A 14,026-nucleotide genomic window follows, 5' to 3' on the forward strand; every position below is an offset into this window, starting at 1 on the left:
TTGTGAGGATAGACCCAGATATTTATGAAAAGTACATTTTTCAGTCGCGCGCGTACAGCGTTGATGAAGATACTCGTACACGTGTTGATACAGAAACATAAAAGATTATACAGAGTAAACTGAAAGAAGTGCATAAACTCCGGGAAGCGATTCATGACATCAACAGAAGACAAAAAGTCCCCTTGCATATTGTCGAATTCCGCGTCGTGTAAGAGAACAGGGGTGCCAACTTGGAATCGAAAATCCAATCGTGACAATTGGAACAGAACAGAAGGATGTGCACATCGGAAGGTGATTCGTGACATGAAAAGAAGACAAAAAGTCCTCTTGCATGTTGTTGGATTTCGCGTCGTGTACGAGTGACAGGGGTCCCAACTTGGAATCGAAACAATGTATTTTCACCATTCGATTTCCGATTCCAAGTTGGCACCCCTCTCACTCTTACACGACGCGGATTTCGACAACATGCAAGAGGACTTTTTGTCTTCTTTTGATGTTACGAATCACCTCTCGGAGTTTGTGCACATCTTTCAGGTTCACCCTATATACGTAATAGGAGCATTCTCTCCACTGCTCTCCTCTCCCATTCTTATTGTATGGTGAAATGAAATAATAATAATAGTTCATCAGTCAATGTGGAAATAATTGCTTATCTTATTTTGTTTAGATGTATGAGGAAGATACTGTGAAACCAAATATTATCATAAAATTAAAAGCAAAGCTACGAGTTAGAACTATATTCTTGTAAGTGTATCTGATAGAATTGTATTTGTAATAGTGTTTTGTGATTTACTTTATTAAAGTGAAAGTCTAACAAAAGCGAACTACAAATAAATTTATTTTTATTGCATGACTGTGTCATCCGTAGTCTTAGAATCTTCCGTGCATATATAAATTCATTATTGCAAGAGCAGTAGCTGATGGACAGAATATTCATTATAAGCCATTCCACAGTAGTACAGTATTATTTTATTTATATTGTCAAAATTTATCCGATGTTTCATTTTAATAAGATGCACAATACCCGATATAGGAACAAACCTGAAACCACTCATGTGTTAATCGATTGCGTAATAAGTACCCATCAGTAGCCCTTCCAACCCAAAGATTTGTTTCAAGATCTGGCTACCCAGGGACTAAATGAAGATTTGTTACAAAGGATTTACCACATTCAGTAGCGGAGTTATTGCGTACACATATTACTTCATTTCTATTACCACCCAACAGATTTCATGAAAATCTGAGACTGCTCGTGTGAAAGCTGTGACAGAAACTGCCTAACACCTATTCATGAAGAGTAAAATTTGAATTATTAAGGCGACGCATTGACGTCACTACAATTATTTCCGGAATCGACTACAATATAAACGTATCACTAAACAGATATAAATAGTGATTAATGCAATTACTTCCGAAGTTCTTCATGGACGTAGCGGGAAATTACCTCTCGTTAAAAATTGAATTCTTTTACTGCAATGTGCACGTAATTTTTGTCTTGCTTTAGGTTGGGTCAGAGGTGCAGAATATACATAAAGGACAGAATATTTCTGCTGAAAACACATGTTAATAACCAAATTTTCCTGAAGTTTTCTACGAGAAAATCAAAGAAAAGGAAACAAAAGCAGAATGAATGAATTTAAAACAAACAAAATTGGAAGAATTTAATCGTAAACAATAATAGAAAAACTGAGTGGTCTCCAAGGAATGGTTGTGATTCTCATTTTGTTATGGAGTTCCTGTAAATTGAGGATATTCATGTTCATATTTTTGCAGTTACTACCGTTTTTGCTAGTGCTACCGTATTTTGTCACAAATTTCGTTTTATCCTTTACATTATTATTATTATTTGTGTAAATATTCAATATTAGCTATTTTCAAACATTGTGCTGCAAAGAACCCATTAGTAGAAGTTCCCGTGAAATTTTTATGGCGGTGCAAGATACATGTTAGTATACTTGTGACTAACGTTACCTTGACATTAGAAGAGCTTTAATGATATTAAAACTTACACGGAAGGGTCCCACAAGTTGTCGCTAAAATCTGATTGCCACATAGCACATCTCATAGAGCATCATGAGGAATGAACATGGGCAAAATTTAAGGTGCTATGGACCAGAAGGATAGGAGCTACGGGGATTCGAAATTTGAATATCCAAAGAATTATATCATGCAATTATGTATGTTTAAGTATATATCTTGAAAACCGTTAAAGCAATCAGAACAAAAGTTGCACAATATAATGAGAACAAAATGCCTTATCAAAAATTATAAACAGTGTTGCCATAGGTGAAGCAATGTTGCCAACTCAGCATATAAATATTTTATTATAAATAGCACTATATACAAGTGTCCACAGATTTAAAATGCACTATTATCACTAAATATAACAGTGTTGTACACTATTGGAACTACATGTGATGAAAATGTGCAATGGAGAAGTCTGATATGTGGGAACAAAATTTAATAAAAGAATGCATTAGAAAAAGGTGAGGAATTTGCAATATACTTCTGTAGCCCCGATGAATAAGCAGACAACTCGCGAAAACAATGATTCACGCGAGGAAAGAAACACGTGTTTTCTAATTCCGTAAACTGGTTCTGCAGGTTATCTTATCAGTATTTGGAAGAGTACTTTCTTGGTTTGGTCTTTCGTGTTAAGTAACATATTCTTTTACTTCCTCTCCTACATACCATATTATTTTCCTGTAATATTACCATATTCACATCGGAAATAATTATATTATTACTACCTCATTTCTATTTTTAGTCGGCCCGAATAGCCGTGTGGTCTAGAAGGCTAGACAACCGACATATTAGGTATCGCGGGTTCCAATCCATTTCGGACATGTTTTTGTTGTACTTTTTACCTTACATTTCATTGTTATCTATTCACTATAATAAGTGAATTACCATGTCACGTGAGAGAGAGGGGATTTGCATTATTTACTACTGGTAAATAAAGATACTAGGAATCTAGTCCATCATTTATTTATAATGAATCTGAATTGAAAGGATGAGCTTAGTTGGTCCTCACATCTAAAATCAATTTTTACATAAAGCACGACGCGAATGTCGGCACAATACCTTGGACCAACAAGCTCATTAAACATTGACAATCATTTACAATGAAATTATATCTATTTCTCCAGTCCATTATCTAAATAAATAACATTAGTTTGAACCATTGAGTCAAAATAGTTTTGGACATGAGTATTCAAAACCTTGGATCAATTTCATACGCAAATTAATTAGAGAACAATGTTGTATTAAAATTACAGTCCTGGCACATGGGCCTAAGGTGCTTGAGGAATTAGTTTAGGATCTATGTTACCTCTGGTGTTAATCTTATGCATGATGAGAAACAAATAAAGAACAATCCCAACTTACATGTTTCCAAGTACATCCAACAGTTGAAAGGATAGACGGACAAAGTCTACGCGTGTACAGCGTACGGATACCGCGACTCGTATCGTTTTGTCCGATAATGATTTACTGACCAACTGAACGAACTGACCACTAGTAAATTTTTACTAGTGTTTTTATACACAGTTTGTTTTTCTCTTCTATCTTCCTGTTCTCTATTCTTGGACTTTCTTAACCACAAAATTGTTATTCCTCTGTGACGTCAATCAGGAAGTCCTTGTTTATCTCGTCACAGGTCTACCTTTCTATTGTCAGAAATAGTTCTTGCTTTCCCTTTCACTACACGTTGTTTGTTCAAATAAGAGGATTGTTTCCGTGAATTCTTTCTAGGTATATTCTCAATCAATTGTTTTTAATAAACAATAAAAAAATTTCATTCTAGTCTCTATTCACGTTACAATATTTTGTGACACTGCTGACATTTTGCTATGTTATACTATCTGTGTTATGCATTCGAACTAAATTCGTAGTATGAGACCCAGATTCCTTTATTACCATCTGTTGCCACATATCAAACTTGTCTATTGTACATTTTGAGCACACGTAACTCCAATAGTGTGCAACACTGTACCACTACACTTCACTGTTATGTTGAGTGATAATAGTGCATTTTAAATCTGTGCACACATATATATGGTGCTATTTATAATAAAATATTTATATGCTGAGTTGGCAACATTGCTTGACCTATGGCAACACTGTTTATGGTTTTCGATAGGGCATTTTGTTCTCATTATATTGTGCAACTTTTGTTTTGATTGCTTTAACAGTTTTCAAGATATTTACTTTAAACGTACATAATTGCATGATATAATTCTTTGGATATTCAAATTTCGAATCCCCCTAGCTCCTATCCTTCTGGTCCATAGCACCTTAAATTTTGCTCATGTTCATTTCTCATAATGCTCTATCAGATGTGCTATGTGGCAATTAGATTTTAGCCACAACTTGTGGGACCCTCCCGTGTTAGACTTTAAGAGTGCTACGTGCTGTAAAGAATAAAAATCGCTGGAGTATACGTATAATAAGCTTTGCAGGTTAAACTACTAAACTGGTTTTATGTCTAGAATGACCTCAGCCTACTTTCAGTTCTATTAAGCTTGCCAGTAACTTTTAAAAATTATACCCTAGTAAATACACATATTATGATCTCACTTCCAGAATTGTCTTTAAAAAGCCGCTTTAAGAGCAATTTTATCAATAAACTTGAAAGGCGCTCAACTTGTTCTTGTGCCATGTAATTAAGTTAAGCTAAGTTCAGCCAACGGGAGCGTACGTGCAGACGAAATGAGTAAAATTTTGTGTGAAATGAGGGTTTCGAGATTACTTTCTACGCCTGATTTCTAGATCCGTGAACGATGTTTCGTCTGAGAAGCGGCAAGAACGACGCATCATTGCAGAAGATGGCCGATGAATAGAAAGACCTGCCAAGTTCTATTTAATCATTTGTGAAGATCGTTTTTTTTTTCTACTTTTCTATTATTATTTAACCTATATACCGTGATGTAAGTATGTCGATGTATTCTTAGAAAATAGAGGAAATGCAGCAATTGAATGATATGTGTAATTTCTTCAATATTTTCCTCAGTGCTCGTCATGTGCATAGCCCGCCTATACTAGGTTTTACATTATGTTCTTTACAACGAAGTCAAATTACTGAAGATATTGCTTTCAATATAACTTAATATTGCGGTTTATTACAGTCGTTTGTGATCAGGTTGGAACAGGACTTCGTTCTGTTTGATTCACATCAATTTGCATTGTAACAACGTTTGTATGCGGATAGCTTTATATGCATTCAGGTTGCCACTGGCGAAGCTGTCAATGCACAGATACTGGATGGGTCTGAAGTTCGATTTCCGAACTTGTTCATTACGTTTGTTTCCTTTGCTATTAACAGTAATCATAATAAAGACACAAGAACGAAAAGGCTTTTGTGGAGACAAAAGTACAGGAATTAACTATGTACGAAATGAACAATTTGAAAATATTTACGCTAGGATTAAAAACTAGTTGCTGCTGCACACAGAATGTTTGCCTACACTCAGCTATGTACTACTGAAGATCAAGATAACTGCCTTTTGACTTCATTGAAAGTAAAACGTGATTTGTTATATGACAAATGATATAATCCTTTCTTACTTGTTTCCACGTTCTCGTGTCTGTTGGATTGAAATGATCTAATCGCTGCTCGAACCACTGATCTGGAGGCAGAGGTACATCATCTGGAACGTTAGGTTCTCCGAGAAATCCTTTCGTGGGTCTTCCTGAGTGGAATAACTTCCACGAGATTACACCTTCAATACTTAGCACAAGTATAAGGATCAACTGAATAGCACTGCACCTCATATTTCTTTTTCTAAAAAATAAATAAATAAATAAAATTAGAAAAAAAGCAATATATAAAAGTAGTAGTACAGTAACAAAATCAATAATTTTAAAGTGACGCCGTATAACACTTGGATGTATCTCTTAACAACACAAGTAACACCTTAAAAAGAACTGCGGCTCAGAAAAAGGTTCATTTATAACATAAAATTAAAAATTAATTAAATAACATTTTTGGCATCCAGTAAATCGTTTTAAAAACAGAAATTTATTTCAAAATTTTCAGAACCAATGTACACCAATTAATTTTCTCATCATATGACACACTGAATAAGTACTGTAGTATTTTAAACCTAAAATATAAACCAAAGTACCTATTTACTGACTGACGTGTGCTATCACACCACAAGTTATAAACGTCTGTTCAGCGGTCTTTATGTGATGGTATCACAAACTATAGATTTCTTCAAACTCCAAAATTTATTAACTGATACTAATAGTGAAAACGGTACATACATTTAGCATAAAACGGTACATGCTGTAACGTTTCGATATAGTTGCCGTATCTTCATTACGCAAGAATATCTCCAAAGATACACGACACTGATTGGTTGTTTGAGTTAGGTTTAGTGTCCCTTTCAGCAACAAAACTATACGAGACGTGGACTTATAGCCTAATGTGCAACCAAACCACATGAGCACATTTCGAGAACTGAACCCGGGTCTCCCGTGTTGAAGAGGCGTACGCTAACCAATTAGCCACGAGAGAGCTTTAAAGTTACACGAAGCACCATAGTATATATACATTCCATCCAGTACAGCCAATTATCAGACTTCCAAATTAAAACTATCATACCATTAAAACTTTCCCCTTTCAATGATTTTCGAAAGCATGTACAAAAATATAGACTGGACGTGGCAATTTAAAGACATTGAACATCATTGGTTCTTTACTCGCCTCCTCCTGTTTCTCTCTTTTCAACAAATGTTTTCCTCGTTGTTCGTTAATGTCTGATCTTCTACTCAATTCAAAACCGCTGACCCAGCTTTTCGTATTTTTCCTCCGTCTTTCCTGTTATGATTTCTTGTTACAAATTGCAACCCTTTCCCATTATACTTCATGTCCAATATCCTGTACACGATTATAAACAGCTTTTCTCTTTTCAAGAAGAATTGACGATTTGTTGTAGATGAGGAGCACACACACATATAGATAACGCACATACACGTTTTTATGTTTCATGTGATTTTATGAAACACATGATAATGATACTACAGCCTTTCTATTTCAAGTATGCCCCTACTGGTACTGCTGTCGATGTGTGTTTAAAAAAAGGAGAAACAAGTTGCTGTGACGAAGATCTTTCAATTGTTGGATGCGGAAGCGCTGCCACAATGAATTATTTCATGGACTTCACTGTGCTCTGACTTGTTAGCCATTCTAAGTAGCCTACGATCTTCACTCGTTAAGATCAAACGACTGAATGACAAATTGACAACACGGCTGAGGTCATTCACTTTTTTTCCCCTAAACAAAGGGAGGGTTTCCTCCGACAGGGAGCGGCGGCGATGGGGACGAAGTACGTATGTTTCACATATTTTCCAAGGGCACACTTCAAATAGAAAGTTCCTACTACAGCAGTGGTTTCCAACCGGTATGTCGCGAAATTTCAGAATTTAAAAATCATGAGCCATTAAATAGCTACATAAGATCAATTTTTAGACAGGCTCAATCAGCCAACGCCTCCAGCGATAGCAACAAATGCTCAGTGCTTCTTAGAGTCACAACTTTATAGAAACTTACAGCCTTGCACTGCTATAATACACATTATTATTAACTCAAAATATCAAGTTCAAGCGTGTCGCGATGTCATGCACGCTAAGTAAAGTGTGTTCTTGGGGGCTAGGTTCTAGAACACAGGTTCCCTTCCTCATTTAGCTGTAATAAAGACAGAAAACAACATGCCCTGCGGGGCTCTAACCCGGCTTCACTCGGTACAGCTCGCTCGGCAATACTATGTGAATTAAATAGGCCCATTAAACTTTGGTACAGAAAAGAACCAACCAAGCTACTATCCTATATGGGAAGACCCGTGTTCTAGAACCTTCCCGTCCTGGGGCAAAAAAGGTTGGGAATTATTGTAGTATAGTAACAAATGTGTATGTATGTCGGTTAAGATTAATATTAATTTAATGCAACAAAGAATAGAACTGTTTTCAGAAGAAAGGAAAAAATGAACATGTGTTAAGGTCAGTAATACTGAAGAATTAAAAAATTATAATAGAAACAGGGTTCATGACGCAATCTTCTATAAGAAAAGCATTGTGCAGTGATTTATTCCTTTTATTCGGCACGTATTTTTGCTAAAGTTGGCAAGGTACATTGTATTAAACAAAAGGAACGAAGTTATTATATGTATGTGCGAAACATGCACATTCACTTAAGCCAATTCTACCCCAGAAGTAGGTTGTCACCACTGAGCACAATTGGTGCATGGTTTCGAAATTTGTCTTCAATAGTACAGATCCGCCAGCTTCACCCTACCCTTAAGTAGACGAATGTCCTTTGTAGAGACAGCCTAGTACCTACATGTTGCTGCCTGTCCTCTCGAATAATAATTTTTATTGCGTCAGTTTGCACGCGTACGTAATAGCGTTGCGGGAAAGAGTTTACTTACGCCATTTCATACAAGTAAATCGTTCAATGAACCGATTCCTCGGAACAGTTCGTGAAATATCACCAGGAACCAGTTCCTTACGAATCGAATCGGTTAGAAATTATGGTGATTTCGACTGTAATGATTTTATTATTTACAACATTTCATATTTCAAGTATTAATACATATAGAAGTAAGCGAACTTCGTTTCGTATCAATTCTAAATGTAACAAAACTTAAAATACATTACATATTGAATAATAGATGAAGCTACAGCAAGAACCACCAAACTTTCATAATGAAAAGAAAGCACATGAGGGGAGCACACCCTCCTAACCCTTCAGTTAAAAAAAAAAAAAAAAAAAAAAAAAAAAAAAAAAAAAAAAACTGGAATTAACGTGCAGTGGAAATTTCACAAACTTATATACTTGAAACGAAACAACAAACAAAACCAAATAAATATTTTACAACTAAGGAAAAAATAACTAAAACCAAATACCTGATATTTCAATGTGATGTGCACAATTCGGCACCATCTTCATAAATAAAAACTACTTTTGCCCAATGCTGTAACCAGAAGAAAATTTACTATTCTACAAAAAATATCCAAACTGCAACATCATCTGTGCAGCGCAAATTTATCTTCAAATGGCTTCACGTAAGAAGAACACGGACAGTGATAACATACAAAGCACACTCTTAACCGATTATGTCGAACTGTGTTGAATAGCTTCTGCTCCTTTTCATACACACTACCAATACATTTAAGGTTTAATATATTATTTCCGCAAATTAACGTTGGTATTTTATAAAAATTTAGATTTCCTATGACTTTTTCATCGAAACAAACCTCTATACGATTTGACATGACACAAAAATAACATTAATGCGAAAACGATGAACCCTTACAAGAAATCACCTCGAGAATCTCCATTGCATTTGACATTCAACGAACACCACACCAACAGCAACGAAGCAGGCACTCAACAAACCAGGTGTAGCATTGAAGACTGTCACACAAGATGACGTCACACTATATGCATAATTCCCCGTTTAAACAAAAAAGCATCTTGAATCACATGAATTTCTACAAGCAATGAAGTTAGCGGAACAGGTAAACTCCCAAAACCGGAATCTAAAGATAAAACCTCCGAATCGAAAAAATGAATGAAATGGCTATAGGGATCTCTTGCCGCGTTGCGTTTCAGTAGAAGTTAAAAAATCCCTTTTCTGATGGTATTCGTCGCATTTCGCAAAGAATGCTGCATTTACAATCGTGTAGCGTTTAGTGTACTGGTCACGTTTAGGCACACCACACTGCAAAATTCAGAAGTAAAACCTAATATTCTGCACGGAAAGACGTCTATAAGGAACAAATTTCTGCAGGCGGTAAAACTAAGTATACTAGGATTAGCAGCATAATTTACACAAATGCCTTACAACGGTTAAAGTGAGTGCATATAAAAACGACTCTAAAATGAGATTACTTTCCAGAGGCGGAATACATCTGAAATTGCACAAAAGCTGTATTTTAGATTTACAAGTCTACTGTTACTAGTGTGAAACAATTACAAGTGCTATTCAAGCTCCCATTACTGCTGAAATCCATTTGTTTTTACTACCCTCGTTTGCGTGTACACTCATCGTCGGTTGACATGCTTGTTTCCTTTAGACAGAAGCACCTGCTGCCGTGAGGTTCCACAGCTTCATCCTGCCCTGACTCAGAATGCAATAATGATTTCAAGTGGACACCTAGCACAGGCTGCTTTGTTTTTCTACTGTAGTTTCTATCATATACCTGGACACTACATTTACTCGAAAATCGTAGAATTATAATTTTCTAACAATTACTTCTGGTGTCTACCTTGAATCTCTTTTATGCGAAGCCGGGTAAAGTAATTTCGCCCCTCACAAATATTTCGGAGAACATAAGAGGGTAATAACTAAAAGAGTTATAATTTTTAAAGTTATTTCGAGTGGTGTGCCTGAACTTTATCTGCACATTATGCCCTTCTGAAGTTCAGTTGCAGCGAGGGATGCAGCATCGCTTATAGAAAACGATTGTTGAATCTACTGATAGTCGATTTTTTCAAAAAGATTGTATGTATTAAACATCTAGTTGAGCCCATATTCTATATCTACATTCACAACAACGCTTAATGCACACAAAAAAACTGACTGCTGCTTAAGATCTTGGCACGTATGTTCAAATTTAATCTTATAATTGATTGGACAGTTTTACTCTCAGACAGCATGTAACAAGTATCACTACTTACAAGGCACTATACGGCTTGGTGCGGTATAAACAATATTTCTGATTTCGTTCTCTTCTCTAGCTCGCCTCCAAATTTTACTTCTTCCAACGTCTAGCTCCCGTTATTATGCGTAAATCTTATCGGTTATAGTTAAGGAGCCGTACTTCCCATTGAGGGAAGGACGAGAAACGCCAAACTTTCAGGAATTATTCATTGACTATCTAGGATGTTAAAATGTAGGTAATAGACTGAGTTTTTGCCCTTGTACTTAGGGTGTTCAGGTAGTGCAACAGTAAGATGTATCCTCGTGCACGGGAGATGAGAAGTAGCTGTTCTTAACTATTACCATCTTATCTACCTACAATGTGTAGAGTTTGTTTAATACACAAGTTAACTACTTACTGAATCTATACAAGTGATCACGTACTTTGAGAATCAGTAAACAAGAGATAAAGAATATAGCCGTTTTCAAATGATAACTTATATGCAGTGCAGTGTTGCCAGACCAAATCAGTTGGAAAAGCAGAAGACTCGAAGATAAAAAGCAGGAGAAAGCAGTAAACATATAAAGTGGCGGCATTTGAGTGCAAATCCAGGTAGAGCAAAAATTTTGCCATTATTAACACATTCGAGACGGAGCCCGCCACATAGGCGGGCTATTTGTTTTTCTTCAGTGAACGGAGCCCGCCTACCCGGCGGGCCTAAGATTTCGTCACTTTGAATGTCAAACGCATGTCCGTAGCTGGGTTTCGACTTCCCACTTATACTTTGTGATGCCTCTAGTACTTGTAAAAAATCGAGATGACAGTGTGACCAGTCCAGAATGAGGAAGGCTCGTTGATCTTGAGAGACTGTTTCCGCGCGAATTTGTCAATTGTGCTTCAACCGAAGCAGCTGTGAATGAATGCACTTGTTGTATAGTAGCTTGCTTCCTTTCATAATGGACAATTTGAGCGAAGAAGAGATACGAAACATACTACATCAGATGGATTTGAATTCTGGATCTGAAGTCGATGACTCGGACAATGACCCGGATTACGTTGACGATGATAATATGCGAGGTAAGTTCTTTTTTCTATTATTTACTCGGCAATAATTGGAACAGTAAAATTTTGGAATGGGGAAAAAAGTCTTTCTTTGTAATATTCCACAATATACAGCAATGGTGTGTTCAAATGTAGAGCTAACCACACGGATAGACAGTGGCGTATTTAGAAAAATATTGGGGGGGGGGGTAAATTAGAAATGTTATTTTATAGAAGTCGCGCATATTTTGACATACCGCACGGATATTTTGTTGTACAATCGTTTCAAATTTACAGACATAGATAGGAGAGTTTCCTGCATCTGGCTGGTTATAGCATTTTCTCTAGACAGTTAGTGCCTTATCTAGAAAAATATTTTGGGGAGCTTCAAGTAGAAATATTATTTTAGAGAATTCGGGGATTTTTTGTATTGTTTCAAGTCCAGAAATGTATATACGAGTAAGATTAGCTTCTGTATTTCACTATTAGTTTATCATTTTTTTTCAGATGATGACCTACAAAATGAATCTGATGAGGGAGCAGCTCAGAAAATATTTTCTCCATTCCAACTACCAGATATGAAAAGCAAAATGACATCAATTTATAAACAGCCAATTTTGTGCATGTAATGCGTGTGGCAATGAAGTGCAAGGCTAATTACTAAAACTTTGAAAATAAATGCCTTGTACATGAAGTCTTTTCAACCTCCAGATTTATATAGGTTGTATCGGTTTTGATTGATTACTAATAGATCAAAAATAAGTATACTCCAAATAAATAATTACCCTTGTATTTGTAAATGCAATGAATGTAATATTTTAGTGGAAAGCGAATTACTTGTTTTTTTATAAGGAAACCATCTTAAATTTTATATACAGAATGGATCTTATCAACATAAAATAGGGCATATAGAGATTCGACCTAATCAACATACATAACGTCTATTTCTTGGTTGTTTGGTTTGATTGATTTGTAGTACAAATCAGCCTTGCACTAAATTCTTAATGTAAAGTAATTATTTCGGAATTTCATGATATCCAATCACTGTAAGGTTCTTGTATTTCATTATCAATGATTTAACTGCCTGTAAAAGTTATTATATGTACCTTAGTATTCAATTGTATTGTTCGTCTGACTTTTTTATAATTGCAAAAAGGCTGATTTATAACAAATAAATAAAGATATATAGAAATGAACAAATGATTTGAGATTTGTGTATTCAATAGTCCTAAGTGCATATGCTCATAAATAAAAGATTTTATAATTGTATTCTTTGTAGCAGATTTTATACAAAATTCCAAAAACATGGTAAAACCGCCGTCCTGAGGGAGAAACCACGCAAAGTGGGCCTCCGACTCGAATGTGTTAAGGAAACAGTGGTCAAAACAAGCGGTCCAGAATTCATTATTACTTAAATTTCAAAATAAAACAATATAGCTATACAAAACATAAATTTGAATTTAATTACTTCCAAACAAGTTTCATAAAAAAAAATATTTTCCGATGATTAGGTAGTCTTTTGGAGGCAAAAAGACCCTCATGCCTCCTTTATATTAATAATGTTTGATACACACGTGTGAGAAGTAAGATGTAGTGAAAGAGCAAAGTGGAATGGGGAAAAACCTTAACATGCACCTAGCGAAAGTATAGCTATATGATAGTCACACATAATCGTAACATGAGATTATTTTTGGAGAGGTGACTAAGCTACTCTTCCAACCAGGGATAAAAGTGGTTCTGAAAAGGGTAGGAAGACGCATAACATCACACCTTCCACTTTACCTATCTTTGCCTATTGTAATTTTTTAATAAGAGGGGGAAAGACAAATATTTTCGGAAGTGTGGTAACGACGTCCCCCCGCATCACACCTCACTTTTACCCCTGATGCCAATCCAAGTAGCACTCTAAACAACACGTACTCGTAAATCTTACAGTAAGTCTAAGATCGCCAACCATCATGAACATAGAAGATGACGTTCAGTTGTATCCTTGTATTCATATTGTATACAGCAAAGCTCTATAACAGTGCTCTACAGAGCTTTGTGTTATGCATACAGAGAAATTTCCTCTTCATATGTAAGGAAAAATTCAAATTCAATATTATTAATAACATATTTCTTTAACTTCTCGAAGTAAGGAGAAAGCAGGATATTGTTCACTTTTCATTTTCTTTCACAGTAGATCAATAGAATGTAGAAAAAACAGGAGATCTCCTGCAAAATCAGTAGCCCTGGCAACACTGATGCACTGTTCGTATGTAGTGTTGCCAAAACCTTCACACAAAAAGTTGCTAAATGAGACATAAAATGACTCCAGTTCGGATGAAAAGTCGCGAAA

The 14,026-nt window shown here is 35.7% G+C and overlaps 1 protein-coding gene and 1 long non-coding RNA gene across 7 annotated transcripts in view; one reads left to right on the forward strand and one right to left on the reverse strand.

Annotated features, from left to right (window-relative positions):
• Positions 1-11,367, reverse strand: part of LOC145673752 (putative serine protease K12H4.7) — a 72,571-nt gene extending 61,204 nt beyond the window's left edge. The window contains exons 1-2 of one of the 6 annotated variants that reach the window (XM_081743497.1): positions 11,091-11,367; positions 5,566-5,782 (exon numbers count right to left, since the gene is read on the reverse strand). In XM_081743497.1, coding sequence (XP_081599623.1) covers positions 5,566-5,772 — 207 coding nt within the window. In that variant the 5' untranslated portion in view covers positions 5,773-5,782; positions 11,091-11,367. Of the gene's footprint in view, positions 1-5,565; positions 5,783-8,907; positions 9,054-9,317; positions 9,441-10,684; positions 11,032-11,065 lie in introns of those variants that run through there. The other 5 variants (XM_081743496.1, XM_081743498.1, XM_081743500.1 and 2 more) reach the window with 5 other exon arrangements.
• A 23-nt stretch (positions 11,368-11,390) lies between these two features.
• Positions 11,391-12,919, forward strand: LOC145673753 (uncharacterized). The gene is made up of 2 exons (XR_014128795.1): positions 11,391-11,724; positions 12,196-12,919. It is a non-coding gene; the product is annotated as an uncharacterized LOC145673753 (long non-coding RNA).
• The last annotated feature ends 1,107 nt before the right edge of the window (positions 12,920-14,026 follow it).

This window comes from Thermobia domestica, chromosome 17, assembly GCF_964235325.1.
Source record: "Thermobia domestica chromosome 17, izTheDome1.hap1.1, whole genome shotgun sequence".
NCBI classification, from domain to species: Eukaryota; Metazoa; Arthropoda; class Insecta; order Zygentoma; family Lepismatidae; genus Thermobia; species Thermobia domestica.